General features: G+C 37.8%; 2 protein-coding genes across 6 annotated transcripts in view; one reads left to right on the top strand and one right to left on the bottom strand.

Moving 5' to 3' along the window:
- The window catches only part of GPR155 (G protein-coupled receptor 155), a 31106-nt gene extending 23591 nt beyond the window's left edge, over window positions 1-7515 (top strand). For 3 of the 4 annotated variants that reach the window (XM_048061495.2, XM_013171559.3, XM_066999656.1), the window contains exons 13-16: window positions 1146-1241; window positions 2219-2283; window positions 3162-3299; window positions 5450-7515. In XM_048061495.2, the coding sequence (XP_047917452.2) occupies window positions 1146-1241; window positions 2219-2283; window positions 3162-3299; window positions 5450-5672 (522 nt within the window). In that variant the 3' untranslated portion in view covers window positions 5673-7515. Of the gene's footprint in view, window positions 1-1145; window positions 1242-2218; window positions 2284-3161; window positions 3300-5396 lie in introns of all 4 variants that reach the window. The other variant, XM_048061496.2, reaches the window with a different exon arrangement.
- Window positions 7516-9306: 1791 nt separating this feature from the next.
- SCRN3 (secernin 3) lies at window positions 9307-17482 on the bottom strand. 2 transcript variants are annotated; one of them, XM_048061501.2, is made up of 7 exons: window positions 17271-17482; window positions 16936-17117; window positions 15939-16138; window positions 15053-15268; window positions 12362-12524; window positions 11838-12018; window positions 9307-11150 (listed from the first exon to the last, which is right to left on the bottom strand). In XM_048061501.2, the coding sequence occupies exons 1-7, from the start codon at window positions 17436-17438 to the stop codon at window positions 10995-10997; spliced, it is 1266 nt and encodes a 421-aa protein (XP_047917458.1). In that variant the 5' UTR covers window positions 17439-17482; the 3' UTR covers window positions 9307-10994. The 2 variants fall into 2 exon arrangements, with proteins under 2 accessions (XP_047917458.1, XP_013027016.2); XM_013171562.3 differs by having other exon boundaries at window positions 15053-15265; window positions 17271-17480.

Raw genomic sequence — 17482 nt, forward strand, 5'->3', positions numbered from 1 at the left:
TTATTTTTTGTGGTAATATATTTAATAAGGAGGCTTTATTTCAGTGTCTTGTTTTAAGGAGTATATGATAAGATTAATTTTTCCATGCTACACAATAAATTAAAGGCAATTTGAGGCTAACGGTGTTAGTGAGCAAGTCTCACTGGAAAACCCTAAAGGTACAAGGAAAAAAAAATTGAATCATATTATTGGATAATTAATTCTTCACCACCACCTCTCTTCCCATTTTGCTCAAGAGCTAGTCTTTTTCCCTAGATATTAATTAAAACTATAAAACGAATTCTACTTCTGAAGGAGACTGTACAAAAATTTTTCCATTTGATTTTGCTAGAATTTGGAAATTGTACTTCTTTGAGGTGTTTTTAGTAATGAAGATAATGTAAGACATTATTTGAAATGGAAGAGTGCTGTTCTGTTGCTTTTAGTGATTTGGGGATAAGGTAACCAAGTTGGTAATGTGTATTAAATGGGGAAAAAAAAAGTTTTCCCTCTCAAACTTTCTGTATCAAATATTCCATTGCAATATATTTTACATCTATGTAAAAGAGGTGTCCCAAATTTTGGCCTCTATTTTAGTTGTATCTGAATGAATACTTACATACTATGAAATAATACTAATTCATTAACCTTTACACCCAAAGGGGTTAAATTTGGTGTTTTTTTGTTGTTGGTTTTTTTCCTTTTATCAGGCATCTAAAATAGCTGAAGTGGTATGTGCTTCAGCTTAACACAATCTTAACTATGTAGAAAATATTTAGAAAGTACTGGACTCGGCTAAACAGGCCTGAAGACAAATATTGCAAATCTGTCTGGGCTAATATTGTCTGTGTTAGCTTGAATACCTAAGTATGCTTAAACCAAGTTCCTTATGTAAACGTGAAGAGGCAGGACCTCTACACTGGTATGTTTTCCATTATTTTTTTTAAAACATACGAGCTCTTTTTATTTTTTTCATCTAATAAGGCTAACTAAAATGATGTTCTAAGGTGTTTATGCCCTCTTTTTATCTGAATTATTTGTTGAATAAAGGTAGTGAATATTGTAAGAATCTATTACCATGTGAAGACTAAGAAAGTACTTTTTTATTTTTTTTAACAGGCTTGGTGGTTTTGTTGTTTGATTGTTGTTTTTTGTTCTCTTAACAGAATCTTTCCAGTTGTTTATGGTGGCTGTTCAACCAAGAGCCTGGAAGGCTATATGTGGAATTGCAGTTCTTTTGTGCTGTGTTTAATTTTGGTCAGGTAGTTATCAATGTTAATTCTGAAAATTACTTTGATAGGCATTGCAACTCATGCTATTACAAGCACTGTAAGATGAAGTCCTCAAGTAATGCTGAAGACAGCAGTTCATGTTGTTTAGCCTTTTTTCTGAGCTTTTTCATTTCCTTTGATAGCTTTCTTATCATAATGAAATTGTTTCATGTGCGTGCATGCTTTCAAATGTACAAATGGCAACGCAGTGCCAAATGCCCATAGAGACTGAGGAGGATTTTAGCCTTATTTGTACCAAAAAGTTTCACCAGCTTCTGTAGAATTGCACCAGTATAACTGAATACGTGCAAGATAGCTACATGGATACTTTACCTATAAGGCTTTAAGTAATTATCTCTTCGGTTTCATTAACTAATACCTGTCAATTAGATGTATAAATGTTCCAGCTGAAAATAGTCTATTTCACATGCAAACTGATACAAGTTAGCTTTGTTACCTATGAAGGTGAAAGCAAGGCAGTATTAATACACTTACCAGAGTAATGTTTTATAAATCAGTGGACAAGTGTGCCTCTGAGAAGCAGTGCAGTGTCAAGTAACAATATACTAGCTTTTATACAAAAGCAGTATAGAAAAATGAATTAACAGGAGAGCATTCTAGCATGTAAATTGTAATCAGTTAAGTCATTTCTTTGCTAATGTCAAGGAAAGTCAGATTTAAATAACTGGCTATGTAAGGATACTGACATTTTGTTTATCAGATGGCATGTCACAGCATTAGGTTTATTGAACTGTTTCTTTGACAGAGTGTTATATGTTAATCTGTCTTTTTAAGGACCAAATGAAAAATCAAAGCAGAAACAAAATGAATTTTAAGTAGTGTCTAGGGAAGAGAGATACCTTTCACTTGTGTTTTGGCAATGAGTTTTTAACATTTTCTTTCAGTTATTGAGAAACCAAACGTTTTTGCTTTATCTTCCTTTTTTCTTTTTTGCATTTTTCCTCTAGGGTTTCATTTCCTTTGGTATTTTTGGCTTAGATAAGCATTTAATCATTCTGCCATTCAAGCGAAGGTAAGTAGAAAATTTACATTTATGCCTATAAACTTAATTATTAACACTAATCATTTTTAAGGGGCTGTGAGTGTTTAGTGCCATAGCATTCAATTTCCTATTTGTTTTATTTTTCAAATTTCTTTTTGCTCCCAGTTGTGGTGAGTTAATTGCAGTTCACCATGATTCACCAGATTTTACTGCTGCCCTAATGACACTTGCACAGACAAAAATCTCACCGTCTCCCTATAGACAAAATCCTTGTCTAATGATGGTGAAGCATGTGATTAGGTGACTGAGGTGATGGATCTTCAGAAATAATTTCAACTGATAAATAACTTAGATGTGAGCACTGAAACAGATTCTGTCGTCACTGTTTTAAAATCCTGTTAGCTCATACAGGTTCTTTGTGCAAATGGAGATTTTCATTGGTACCTCACTGTAGAGGAGTACAAAGCAATGTTTATCTTACAGCTGTCTGGGTGCAGTGTGAATCCAGCAGCTAAAGCTGGCTCCCAACTACTCTCTGTCTGTCCTTCTACCTGAGCCCAGCATAAAACCTTTCAGTGTCCAAAAGGCGCATGAGTATATGCTGGTGAAGGGCCTGGAACATAAGTCCTATGAGGAGCAGCTGAGGGAACTGAGGTTGTTTAGTCTGGAGAAGAGAAGAGGAGGCTCAGGGGAGACCTTATTACTCTCTACAGCTGCCTGAAAGGGAGTTGTGGCGAGCTGGGGGTTGGCCTCTTCTCACAGATAACCAGCAGTAGGACTAGAGGAAATGGCCTCCAGTTGTGCCAGGGGAGGTTTAGGTTGGAAATTAGAAGATCTTTCTTCTTTGCAGTTTCCTTAAAAGTACCTTTGATGGTTTTTTTGGTCCTCCCCCCCCCCCCCCGCTGCAGACTTGAATTTCTCTTGGGAGGTAGAGAAGCAGCAGAGCATACAGATCCCACTCTACCCGAGGAAATCAGGATGACCTGTCAACAGTTTGTTCGTTATCATAGAGATCACTGTGTCAAAAGCATTGTCAAAGGCAGAAGGTAAGGTTTTCATCCTGCACATATAACTGTTTTGAAAGGTCATATCTCACCTTTTGGAAATAATGAAATGCAGTATAGTCATTCTTTGGGTGATGTCTGTTGTGGAATATTTACTGAAACATTGAGGTGAGGATTAAGAATTTAGTAATACTTAGAAAAATATTTCCAGTCTAAAACAGAAACATAGAGGTACAAATTACCATGTTATCCCATCTAGGTTTTATAGTATCAAAAGTTTTGTAACATATCATGAAGACTTGGCCCCAGTTCTTTCATTTACTAGGAGCTTAGGAGACAAAATCTTTCTGAAGAAGTGCATATGACAATGCCTGTAATAATGTGTATGTCCATGACTTTTTGTCAAACTTCAGATGCTTCATTTGTTTTTTGTGATTAAGGTGTTGGTATTTATGTTACAGAGTTTACTAATAGATATTGCAAGAGGTAAAACCATTGTAATAAAGGCCACTCACTATGTGCGATTATAACATTTTTAGAACACTTACATCTTTGAATTCATACAATTTGTTTTGTTCATGCCTCTCATGAGACCTGAACCTCAATTTATGAGATCGCCAAAGCTTGCAGACACAAATTATGATACCTGAATTGAAGACTATGTATTCAGGTATTTGGAGGTAGATGAGAAGTGCCAACAGAAAAAGCCGGAACAAGAAAAAGATTCTGTCTGCCTTTGTACATTTACTGTATGAAATAGAAATAGGAAGAATTGTTTGAACAAGACACTTTCACTTTTCATGGTATGGGAACTTTCAAGTAGGACTAGTTTGGGGGGGGGCAGTTCTTTAAATGGTCAGATAAACTCAGACCACATTCCAGAACGGTTTTTTGGCAGCACTGGCTATTTTGGATCATGATTTCATTCAGTCTCCCCAGAAATCAGTAATGTTCCGTAAGAAATAAATTCAGGGAACCTCGCTAATTTAGGAAAAAATGAACTATGGCAGTTCAAAGACTTGTCAAACAAAAAAGAAGTATCAGAAAATGTTTTAGAATAGGACAGGTTTTATAGCTGTGTTTCCTCTGCTTCTGCTGTTTTTGTAGTTTCTTGGGCTTTAGGCTGTTCGTTTGGTTGTTTTTAGTGCTGTTTGTTTGTTTAATTATATATCATCTGAGAATACATCAAAATCTGACATTCATTGCTTTGTTGTTTTAATATTATGTTTGTGCAGAACTAGCTTCATGTCTTCTTTCTCCTTGTGGTTTAAAACAAAGTATTTATTATATTCACCTAACTTAATTCTATCCTCTTCAATTTAAATATGCTGTAACTGAGACCTTGCGATCATGGATTTTTATTTTCGTTTTTATTTCTCTGCTAAGATACTAACACATGCTCTATGTTACTGCTGCTTTTATCTTAGGGAAAAAAAAAAGGAAAAACACGTTTTTTCTCTATTTTTTTATCTTGTATATTTATTAATCATCTTCAAAAACCCTGTGCTTGGTTTCTATAGAGCAGATCTTAGATAAGCAGAAACATTCATTGCTGCAGGTAAATTTCTGAATGGTATTTTTACTGCAGCTAGCTAGATGCTAATGGAATTGCTTCATAAATATGTAAAAGAAAGTTAGTTTAGTCCTCTTGTAAATGTTTCATTTATTCTTAGTACTGCCTGTTGTAATAAATATTTAACTAGATATGCAAGTTAAATGGCTTTTGTTTACAATATATGTAAGTAGTTAATGTCTGCTTAAAGCTGTAGAGAAATTATAAAACAGCATTAAAGTTCAGATTGAGGTCCTGCTGCTGCAGGCACTCAGCACTCAAATCATATTTAGTTGCAGAAATGGTCATGCTAATGAGTACATGGGAAGTAAGTATCCAATAAATAGATTCGCATTGTGTGTGTTTGTAGGAAAGCTGCTGCTTGTGTTCATTGAAGTTTATTTGCAGAGACCTAAAATAACAGTACGTAAATTTTGCTTCTCATTGAATTGTCTGTAGGAGAAGGTAGTGAACGTTGGCATGTCCCTAAAATGCAAAACTTGCAAATTCTCTGCTAACATGCTCTTAACTATCATGATGTCTTTCCTTGTTTCCTGCTATTTTTCCTTGCCTTTTCCATCGTGCAGTGGTGATACCAGATTTACAGAACATGTGGGTGAATCATTCCTTTGACATACAGGTGTGGTGCAAAGATCTCCACTGGCATCTTCTTTGGCTGTGACCTGGTGAACTGGCTCATCCAAGTTGGCCTTGCCTCTGACCGTGGTGAAGCTGTGATGTATGGAGACAGACTGATGAAAGGAGGCGTCATCCAGCACATTACGAATGAATTTGAATTTCGGGATGAATATTTGTATTACCGCTTTATTCCTAAGAGATCAACTACAGCTGAGAGCCAATGACCTGAGTGTGTAGACGGAGGATGGGCAGGTGGGAGTAAACGTGACCATCTCGTCTGCATTTGCCACCGCACCTGGAAGTGTCCCTTTCTCAGGGCTCCTAGGGAGTTGTGTCATGCTCTCTTGTGAAGTTACAAAATGTGGTTCTACTTGTGTCTATTCTGAAGAAAATAGTAGCAAGTGATACTCTCAGTGAGTGTTCGAGCCAGAATGCAGCTAGAACAAAACAAGGTACTCTGGATTTAGAGCATTTTCTCCATTTTCAGCAAAACAAACAGTAAAATTATGTGTGTCACTGATGTTTTTATACCTGCACTGTAACAGCAGCTTTAGTGACTGGTTCCACAATCGGGGGAAAAAAAAAAACAAAACACGTGAATGAGAGGAATATTTTATGTTGCCATTTGTTTTCAGTATTTCAGTGTGATTTAAGGTCAGGCTTCCCACTGACTTCACAGAAATAGGATTTTTTTTCTGTCATACGCCAGTTTTTACTACTGTATTATACTCTTGTATAACACCAGATTTTTTTTTCTGGCTGTTTTTTACCTTGGATGAGGCATTTTTTTTCTCCCTTAAAGATAAAGTCCTCCACTCATGACAGTAGAATTGTTGTGAAGATGATTACGATGTAAGAGGATTAACGCTGAGGAAACAGAGTGGGGGGGAAAAAAGGTTTTGCACAAAAATACCATGAAAACATATATAAAAATAAACAATAATAATAACCATCACTTCACATACTACGAAGCAATATAATGGATTTTATATATCTAAACAATTGGTTCTGAAGTTTTGCCTTTTGGCAGTAATAACAGCTTTGTCAAGATTTGAGTTTTACCTTCTGAAATAAGCCTTTCCATTTTAATTCAGAAGTGCAAGCCTCAAAGAAAGAAGTTATGGAAGCCCTGGATACCTGTGCAAGTTACAACCAAAAATTGTATCAAATTACAAAACTTCTAAATGACATGCAGTGACTTCTAAATCTATTCTATAAACAATTGTAACAGAACATCAAAGCTGGGCTTTAGAAAAACTGAAGACCTTAAAATGTTGTTATTGAGTGTGTAACAAAGTTTCCTAGTAAGTCTCAGTATCCCTGTGTGACATTGCTACTTCAGTGTCATTCAGTGTTCCGTGCGCTGAAAGCACAATCCGAGAATCCCTACATCTGCTAGCTTACTTTTGAAAAAGTTGAAGACAAACCATAGTATTTGACAGCCATTACGCTGCCCTTCTAAATTGAAGGCATTTAAGAATGCCATTTAAGAATGGCATTTGTTTGTCTTTGTAAAATATTACCTAATGAAGGGAAAGAACACAGGTATTTGGGGGAAAAAAAAGCTTATCTGGAACAGTCAAGCATTTGAACAACTCTTCTCATCCTTTTTTAAAAAAGTGTTGTTTTTTTTAAAATACATAGATTTTATTACAACTACTTATGCGTCTACTTTGTATTAAGAATTAAAACTGATTTTAGCAGCATAAACTGCTGTTCAGGAAACAGTCATTTTATGGTAGCTATAACTCCATGGAAGACTTATATTGGAAAAATAATTCTTTTTACTGTCAGTCTCATTGCACATCTGCAGTCTGCACTGAAACATAGCTACATATGTATACTATACAAGCTGACATTTTAATGTTTTCCAACAACAAAATAATTGATATTTGTATCAGGCTGCGGCCACAAAGAAAATGATAGCTTATTTCCATTACAATTGCTGAAGACAGCTACATCAGATATTTTGGAATAATTAAATATACGTGGCTTAAGAGTAGAAGCTGTGAGTATGTCTGGCTTCTAAATACTGTAACTTATCAATAAATCTATTATTTGATTTCAGACTTCTGAGTTTTGGTGTGATACAAGAAGTGGGAGGGTTACATGTGTGTGTCAAGTTTTATAAGAAATATGTCTGAGAAGTTTGTTAAAGTGGCTCTTGGATTTCAAATTTTGCTATATCTTAAATCCATTCTTGATGCTTTTTAAGTATGTAGAGGATTTGTTAATGGATGCCCACCAGTTTTCTTCTAACAGCCTGCCTGCTACTTATACCAGCAAGGAGCTAATTCAGATCTTTAGGAGTATTTTACATTAACCTCTCCTTACCAAATATTTATTTTTGAAGATCCTTCAGCTGTTGAAAAAGTTGCTCTTAGTTCAGTTTTATGCTCCAAAACAGAGTCATTGTTCTCGCACTCATCTCTTTGTCATTTTCATCGTTAAAGTCCTTGCCCTGGCCTCACTTTTTATAATGGCTCTAATATTCCCTACATTTGATCACAACATACCTGTCTGAAGTAAGAAACAGTTCAAAACATCTGCTTAGAGAGAGCTCCCTTTCAAAAATCCAATGTAGAGAGCATCTTTTATTAACAACTGACAAAAAATATGGTGAGATTAACTGTTACAACACTGCTGATATCATACCTTTTAGTCTTATGAGCATTTATGATAGTTAATGAATAGACTAAAGAATCTATCAATCAAATATGGAACAAGCTAATCTATTCCTAAATCACTGGGTACTTTTGGAAACTAAGAATAGACTTTGAATACCATTAGATAGTTATCTGACTTGTATCTGACAACGAAGGAGCACCAGTAAGCTTTGAAATAGTTGATAATCCCGTGTATGTTGATACTTTATTTACTGATGTGTGAATTTTTGGTGGTTAGAAGTAGCTTTGCTTTAAAGACGTGGCCAGTGGTGCAGTAAGTTCTTCTATTTTGAAGGTTGATTAGTTTGGGATAAATATTGGTTAACTTGAAAGCTCTAATTTTGTGAAAACATTCACTGAACAAGAGAGTAAGTCCAGGGGGATCTCCAATGAAAGATAGGATCTTTTTTTCTAGCATTAATTTCAAAATATTTACAATAATGGACAGGGGTAGATATTAAACACTTAAAATTTTTAGGTAGCAGGTTTTTGTTTTTTTCTTAAATAATGATCCTTCATAAAGTTCTAGATCTAAATAAATAAATAATAATTTAGATGAAATACGTGCAAAGTTTGCCCTCTAGAGGACATTCTGATTGTTGTTGTTATGTTTTTTTAAATGTATGGTTGTGGGAGGGAGGTATAGCTTCTCATCCTGGTCTCATCCTTGTTTTGTGTTTTGCACTGCATGTGTTCTAGGAGGATGAAATCCCAGGACGAAAGGTACCAAAATATACTGTACTCTGTCATCCATGCCTTGATCTATCTGAAAACACGTGGTTTTTACTCTGTGTCCTGTAGACGAATAAATGAAAGATGACACCAAAACCAGAGGAATAGCTGGACTATGTCTACCTATATTAGAGCTTGACCATTATGCCTAACCTGATGGCCTGGTTAATTGACACCCTGTAATTAGATGGCCAAAAAGTTCACTTAAAGGCCTGTACCACAACCTTCACTACTTCCATTCTTCTATAACCTTACTGTATTTGCAGCGTCACATAAAATTGTCTGTCTCGCTCTGCTACACTGCCTGTAAACTTGACTTGTACCTTGGTTTCCAGCACCGTTTTACCTGGCATTTATTGCTTCTCTGAAGTTACCAAGGAGCTATTGTGGAAGAGCTGATGATACAAAACAGGACACTGATGCAAAGAATTGTCAAATACAGACATCCAAAGAAAACAGGTAAATACAGCAAACTTTTATTAAATATACCAGCCAGTTCACAAACATCCATCATACTAGTGATTTTTCTAACAAATTTTGTTGGCAACACAAGCACAAAAGGTTCACAATTGACTTGCGCTTACTTTCATAGGTCTCATTTGCTGCTGCCACTTGGTACATATACGATCTCTAGAATTAGGAAGTTCAAGAACTTTTGCCAACCCAATAGGTTTTTGGTGTGGATCCAAATACTTTCATTGTTAGATCAAGTACAAATTTTATCAGTCTCTTCATCTTACTCATTCTGCAGCATTCAGCAAACTTCATTTTAAGTGCATTTCTTTTATTTGCCTAATTTTTTTCCAGTGGGAATATAGAATGGCTTGCAAAATGAGAAAACTGTCTATATGTAGCCCCATCTTTTGCATCTGAGATGAGATGACTCTAGAATCTTGACAAAATATAAAGCATTCATCAAAGAATGGTCTTTCTGTGGTCGGGGGGGTGGGGTATGTTGTATCTTGTCACATATTACCACTGCAGCCTCAATGCTCCACTTCATGTTACATGTTCTCTCCTGAAGGGTTGCAGGAGTGCTGGTTTTTTTCATCCAGTTACACTTTTTATCCTGCTTGATCACATAGTCAAGTCAGAATCTTACTTCTTTCTTTGCTGTTTGTCCCTTGCCATGGATAATAAAGTAGCGACACAGCTTGATCACTACTTTTAAGCAGGACTGGCAAGGAATTGCTCCTGGCAGGGCAAAAAGCTTATTTAAATCAACTCCTTAAGTCTACCAATTTTGGTAAAACAAGATACGGTTAAAATGGCTTATATGAAGTGGAAAAATTTTGAAGAGTCTTTTTAAGTGCTCTGCTGAGTGCAAGTATATACTCGTGTACCCTGACTTCTTCCTTTTTAGTTGCCTGATTTAAAAAAAATAAAATAATCAAGAAGCATTTGAGAACTCCCTCACAGTGTTATAAAGTGTATTGAAGAATTAATTTACAATGATTATGTTGTATGTAAATAAATAATTGTGTGGTAACTTGGTAGACACTAACATTGTTGAATCCCGTATAATCAGATTTCACAACAAATTATGGTAAAACTGTAATTGATTTGGGTTTAATCTAAGACCTTAAGCTCTTAGCCTTATTTCACATTAAAGGAGTAGAAAGTTCATATATGAAACGCATCTTAGAAAGCATTTATCAAACAGCTGAATATCAATCTCACTTGACTTGCATATCACATTCCTTTTAATTCAGTAAAAGCAATATTTTCCTACATTTTAGAAAAGCCTCTAGCCTGGCCATTTTAATTCAGGCAGTAGGAAATTCTGCTGCAATGATTATCTTGACTATAAAAGCTACATGTGTGTAGCTACATTGGTGTTCTTCATCCACAGATGGGGTTGTTCTGCAACTTAGTCAAGCTACTTGAATTCTAATTGCATCTCAGGTTGTTGGCGAATCAATCTCTGCTGTCAGCTTTTTGCTACTTACAGAGGTACTGCCAGCTCTGAAGACCCTTTTCAGGCTTCCTACAACCAAAAGCTGCTTGGCCTGAATAGAGATCTGCAGCTTTAAAACTGTCCATACTAAGTAACTGGTATATTGAAAATAAGAGGTAATCTATATAGCCACTCCATTAGAAGAGTTAACCATGACAACAAATTATAATCCATTCATTCAAATTGTAGTTTTAACTATATATTTTGAGTTCTTCTTCTACACACTGTGTAAAAAGGTTAACCACTTGGTTAGTGTCAAGACATCCGTTTTGCAGGATTGATTCCACTTCACTTATCTTACTTTTCTCCAGCATTTGTATCTTCTGCAGCATCTCTTTTCCTTCGTCCTGCAAAAAGAAATATCTGTATTTTACCACAAGCTATACAAAATATGTAGTGTTCACCATAACAACATGCTCTTGTACTGTCCTTATGTCTCATTACCCTCTAACCCCAGAACTGACATACCATAGTATCTAATGCACTCACTAGGATTAGTTGGAATTTGGTGCAAAGATGTCATTATATTAAATCAACGTGGGGCACTTACAGAAACCAAGTAAAATGCAAAGTTCAGGTATTGCTCCTAAGCTTGTCTGACATCACGTGGTGTACCTGAGCGGCTCTAGCCACACCAAGCAATAGTAAAGGACAGGATCTCCTTACTGCCCCATACTAGGGTCCTGAAGAGTTCTGAGTACTCTTATCAGGAGCTAATACATTTTCCTGCAGCTGCTCAACCACTTCCTTGTTATCTGACTAGTTTGTGCATGTGTGGCCTGCTTCTTTCCTTGCAAGATAAGCAGTACAAATAGCTGTACACCCAGGCCTAGCCCCAGACAACTAAGTGCTAGTTTTAGTTTTTTGTGTTAGAAGCACATGCCTGCCAGATGCCAAGATGATTGGCTTCTGGTGCACTACAATGTTCTTTACTATCCATCAAAGGGCATTAAGTGGTATCACATTAACAAAATGTGAGTAAGCAGTTTATATAAACCACCTGCTTGCATTGAAATCTAATTTAATCAACATACCTTCATGGCTTCCATAGCTACAGCAGCACTTTCATGTTTTTTATAGAGCTCATGTCTTCGATCTGGCTTACTCTGAAAACGTGGTTGCTTCTTAACTGGATCATCATGACCAAATGTAGGGGAGGTGGTTTTTAATAACTGAGTAACATTGGGCACAAAAATGAAAGGCTTGAATACAGACCTAGAAAGAGAAAATAAAACAGAGATCCTCCACTGATACAGTTTTGATAAAATTAAGTCAGTAGATTGCTGTATTTTTCCCCATACTTCTACTTCCTTCTCTCAAGGAAGAAGTCTTTAAAAAAAATCCTGATGTGTTTTTAAGTCAGTGTCACAGCAGTGTTCCACTAAGTAAGTAAGTTGGTAGATGGCATTAAAATGTACATGAGCATTACTTTCACCCTACTTTTTGATTTCTTTCAAAAACCATCCAAATCAAAAAGGAATGTAGTTAGATAAACTGCAATACTTTTCATTTAGATACTTGCAGCTTTTTATCATAATGGCTTTTGTTACTACATCACCTTGCAGGGTCTGGAGTTCCTGTAAAGAAGTGAATACAAGGCAGATTAGGCTCCTGAGGCAGTACAGACACCATGCTTCCAGTTGTCATAAAACCGCCTTCCATATTAATGCCACTCTCTTTGTCACGAAGGATCTCCATCATTGTTTCAGAAGTGATAGAGCCTATTTCAGATACAAAACAATTACTTACACAAAGCTCTATTTATACTATCAACTAAATGGCATGTTTTCTACAACTGGCTGCTTTTACCTTCAGTAGGCAATGTCAATTTTAATTTGTATTGGCAAATAAAAAAAAAATCCCAACAGTATAATTTAATACGTAATACACTTTAAAATATCGTTGTTTTCCCCCAAGAATTTATTTCAAAGGGTAGGTGATAATGAGCTATAACATTTATGATCAGGGAGAGGAGGGTGATGTTTCCCAGAAGGGTAAGATACATATGGCTAGCAAATGGTCATTCACACAGTAACTCTTCAGGTGAAAATTAGTAGCTTAGATTAAAGGCTGAACTTTCTAAGTACTATGTGGGAGTTGAGAAGACATATAGTCACATTCGTTATTGGTATTTGTACACAGTTGATACACTAGGCTGCTTTGAAAATATAAAAAATAATAACTGTGCTTGGATTTTGTATGTTCTTTTGAAAATGAAACACCAAGACTGTCTTTTTGGTTTGGTTTTAACATCTGACCTTCCAAAGCCCTTAGGCTACAAGTTGACAGTTGAAATGATGCACTGGAGTAACTTAAACCCAGAATCAACAGAAACTAAAATAGTACATCCATTTGCAAAGAAGACTTAATTACCTATGTGAGGTATAGTGTCTTTATGACAGTAACTCTTTCTTCTCAGTGAGGTGAAACAGAACCCCTTCCACTCTGCATCTGGCCTTCAAATGCTGTTGCTGTTTGTGTGTGCTGTACACCAGAGCTTAAACGCTGGTGTAGTACAGTATCACTAAGCAATTCAATATTCTAACAGGCAGTACTTGCAATAGTTTTCTTTTCAGATTTGGTGTACCAGTTGAACATATGTGTAGAGCGGAAAAAGACTAGTTAATTCACTATTTTTTCCTTCTGCTTGAAGGTATCATCTACATTTTATTTTTTTGTTGTTGCCTCAGTGAAGTTCTAGCTGCATATTCTTTTTTTTTAATTGCCTAGCTGTTTGTTCGTACAATATACTACTGCTAAGTCGGATGTTCCTTTTTTTTTTTTTAATACACAATCTGAATTGCCTGTAGACAGGCATGCTAGGAAATGTTCCATTTCAGCAAGGACACACACGTAACTATTCCCACAGTTGCCTGGGCCAGTCAGAATTCAAAAAATCAGCATGCTAGATAAATTGAAGAAATTAAGCAGCAGCAGTCAGTTTGTGAGCTGCAAGTTCGCAACTTGTCCAGCAGAAAAGATGGTATTACATATTTTCCGTTAGATTTTTTTTACATTACTTTATATTCCTGAAATACATTCCTTATATTTTGAAATGTAAATAATGTTTATCTAAAAATGGTGTTCACGTGGTAGAAAGCCTGGAAAAAAACTTTAATGCCACTAAGTGAAAAAGCTGGGAAGGGCAGATTAAGAAACCAGCGATTTTACTGCTGCTCTAAACTAAATAGCTTTTAGTTAAGGCACCTATTTTAAAATAAATCTCAACAAAACTGAAACCATATGAGGCTGATAACCTGAACACCTAGTGTGATTGTTAAAATGGTTCAGGTAAATGCCTGAAAATGGGGATTTAGAATGAAAACCCTGATAGAATCTCAGCATTATCATCCTACAGGTAAATACAGGTATTATGAAAATGCTTTCAGTATTCAGAACCTGCAATTCCCAAAATGAATGCAGGATTTACATGATCACTAGAGCAGGACAGCAAAAGGTAATTCATTCTGACGCATGAACTAAATGCTAAACTTGGCCTGGCAGAGCTCAGCCAGATAAAAAAAAAAAAAAAAAAAACAGGAGTGCAATGTTATTTTGGTTCAGATTAATTATTTAAAATGAGCAAGTGAATACGGACGCATCAAAAAGCTTCCAGATGGATGCAGCTGGAAGTAATAGCTTCTCTCTATACAGGTCTGAAAAATAAGTTAGCAATAAGGAGAACCTGCTTACAATACAGAAAATTCTTTTATTCTGCTCTCAGTGTTTCATTAGTGCATAAGGTTGCTGTAGCAGTTATAGTGAAACCACAAAGTTTTAAAAAACAACTTAAAAAATGCAAGATACGTGTGTGAACACTGTGCCAATGTCTTGGGACTGTATGAATAGGACCAGATTAAAGTTGTTCACAGAGCTGTTTGTGGCTGCCAACCAACAGGAGTCTCTTTTAGCCTCCACCTGTAAATACAGGTACAGTAATAATACATAGCCTATCAAAATGTTTCAGAGCAGGGCTCATGGACTACTTAGCAGTATGGTCATAATGTGACCTCTCAGTATTGTCACTGTAGTTGTATGTGTTTGATAACGGACCCCTGGCTTAATTTTTCCTCATCACCAAATTGGCAAAAATAGAAGACTCCAAAGTTCAGAGTTTCTCCTTTAAGGAAAAAGTTGTTCTAAGAAGTTCTGGTTCGCCAAATCGTCCACATCAGATGTTTAATCACTTATGATTTAAATTAATGTAGCTCACTAAAGACTTTGCAAAAAAAAAAAACAAAGATGATACCTTTGTGTTTGTTCAGAAGTTTGTAGCCTTCACAATAGCGGCCCCTGGATGTAGTCATTCTGGCAGTATTTACATAAGAATATGTGGCAGCAAAATCAAATTCCTTTTCCCCATCCCACCAGCCCTTGCTTTTGGCATATTCCTTCAGCTCCGGATGTTGTCTGTCAATCTTGGTTGTGATAGAGAGCTGGTTGGAAATATTCCGTACACCTCCTGCTTGGAAGTTGAAGAAAGAATTATTTTAATACACCAAATGCTTTTTCCAAGCACTTTGTTTACATTTAGCTTAGTAGCTTACTAAAGCAAATGATGCGTTGAGGAGTTTCCTACAAGATCTGTGCAATAATGTGGTTTATTTTTTGCACTCTTTCCCTGGCTGCATGCATCTTGATTGAAATTCTGCTGCTACCTCAGTTCTGAGTCATTTACTTACTGCCACCATCATATTTCAGGTTCTGTCCTGATTATTCCTATCTTTTTACATTCTTCCTCTTACACCTCCAAAGACATAGCTCATCCTTGTAAGTCCACGGGAAGAATTAACCAGTTCAGGACCCAATGCACCAAACTTGTCAGTATCACCCTGTCACCAAATGAAATTGTAATTGATTACCATCATCTTTAAGACCATACATCTCATCCTGACCTTCTTGTTGTCCTCTGTTTTCCAAGTGCAGAAGTGGTCGTCTCTGACTCTGAAAAGGCCTCCTGTGTGGCTCAGCTCCTCTGTCACCCTGCTACTCTAGCATGCAACTCTTGTTGCTCACAGGTACATGCATATATCTGGCAGCTAGTTTCATGCCTTAATGAAATGGTAAATGAAAATTGGAGATTTGCCAATTGTCACTGCATTCAAAATATTTAAAACAAAGAGCGTCGTCCGTACCTTCTACTTTTTCTGCTGCCCAGTGTTTTCCTGATGTCTCCAGCACCCAGGCTTCCTTTCTGTCAGCTATCAGAAAACTGTTATGGTATGTAAAAGCCATGTGGCTCTCCATACAGTTTCCTCCCTGTCCATATTTTTCTAGCAAATCAACTATGACAGTAAGAGCCTTTTCAGCCGTGTCCGCTCTCTCGAGTCCGAGCCTAAAACAAAAGGAAGATGTTATCTTTGGAACCATGAGCTTTAAATATTATTTATTCAGCATGAATATTCAAACTGAATTGGAATGCTGTTTTTATGTGCACCTGATGCCTGTAGGCTCTGATGAGAGAGCGAGGAGCAAGTCACTTAAAGTGCTTGTTCGGAGTGGGTCTTCTGCGTTCTCGATGTGGGGACAAACAACCAAAAGGAAATTCAGAAAGGTAGGCAGAGGGCTCTTAGGAAGTGCCTCTGAGTCTTAAGTGGGTATTGCTCTAGGGGAAAACAGTACAAAGAAGAGCTAACTACCTGCTGCAGGTTAATGAGAGTTACGCTGGCCCCCAGTAACACAGGCAGAAGAAATTATCATTGTTTACACAGAGATGCAGGGCTATGAGTGAAACTTAGTAATGCATGTGTGAAAGATGGGGAAAATAGGAAATGAGAACAGACCCTAGGACAGACCCTGTACTTTTAAACAGCCCAAACACTAATTCCTGAAGTTCAGCTGTGCTTTCAAGAGTCTTGTCTCAGTTTAGCAGATGCTCTGTAGAGAAGAAAGAAGTGTGATAGCTTCCTTGACAGATTCTGTTCTGGTGTGTGACACCTCTCTCAGACTCCCCGCTCCTGGCAGAGCTACCTGCTGTGCCAGGAAATACTTATTTTAACCAGGGCTGGAACAGCAGGAGAGACAGACGCATGTCCTGAAAGCGAAAGCAGGTATTTCCTTATAGAACTCCAGAGGAGCGCTTTAAAGTTACATTCCAGATTGGTACCATTTACCGGCACAGTCTGTGCAGACCTTACGAGATCCATGCCTAGGAGAGCTTCATCATCGCAGACTTCCTCCCTGCCCCACACGGCCTCGTTCCCGATGCACACCCCGTGTTCGTTAGCGCCCATCTCTGCTCCCCAGAGCCAGGAGGGCCGGCTCAGGACGACGGCGTAGGTGTGCCGGACCTGCTCGATTTCGATGTAGGTGCACTGCAACGAGCCGGAGCGCGGAACAAGTTACGGCTCGCGTCGCCTCTGGGAGAGCGCCTGCCCGTAACCACGCGGCTGACTGCCGGCTAACGGAGCTAGACGCTTAGCCTATGCTCGTGAACTGGAGCAAGGCCGCTCCCCGGAGGGGCTCACCTGCAGCGCGGCGCCGGGCGGGTGCCGTGCGGCGGGGCAGTGCAGCACCTCCTGCACCTCGTCCCGCGGCCGGTCCGAGTTCTTGCCGAACACCACCCGGCCCCCGGCCGCGGCGGGCGGCAGCGCCACGAACGTGTCGCAGGAGCGGGGCGGCGGGCGGGCGGCCATGGCGCTGCCTCTGCGGCCGGGGCGGGGCGCGGCGGGGCGGGGGG

This window comes from Anser cygnoides, chromosome 6, assembly GCF_040182565.1.
Source record: "Anser cygnoides isolate HZ-2024a breed goose chromosome 6, Taihu_goose_T2T_genome, whole genome shotgun sequence".
NCBI lineage: Eukaryota > Metazoa > Chordata > Aves > Anseriformes > Anatidae > Anser > Anser cygnoides.

Bases quoted from the DNA above. Each gene is read 5' to 3' on its own strand.
- SCRN3 (XM_048061501.2), bottom strand. From the start codon at position 17,438: ATGGCCGCCCGCCCGCCGCCCCGCTCCTGCGACACGTTCGTGGCGCTG. The intron at 12,019-12,361 runs GTGATGTAGTAA...TTCTCTTTCTAG, and splicing joins GGAACTCCAGACCCTGCAAG to GTCTGTATTCAAGCCTTTCA. The intron at 11,151-11,837 runs GTATGTTGATTA...TTCTTTTTGCAG, and splicing joins TAGCTATGGAAGCCATGAAG to GACGAAGGAAAAGAGATGCT.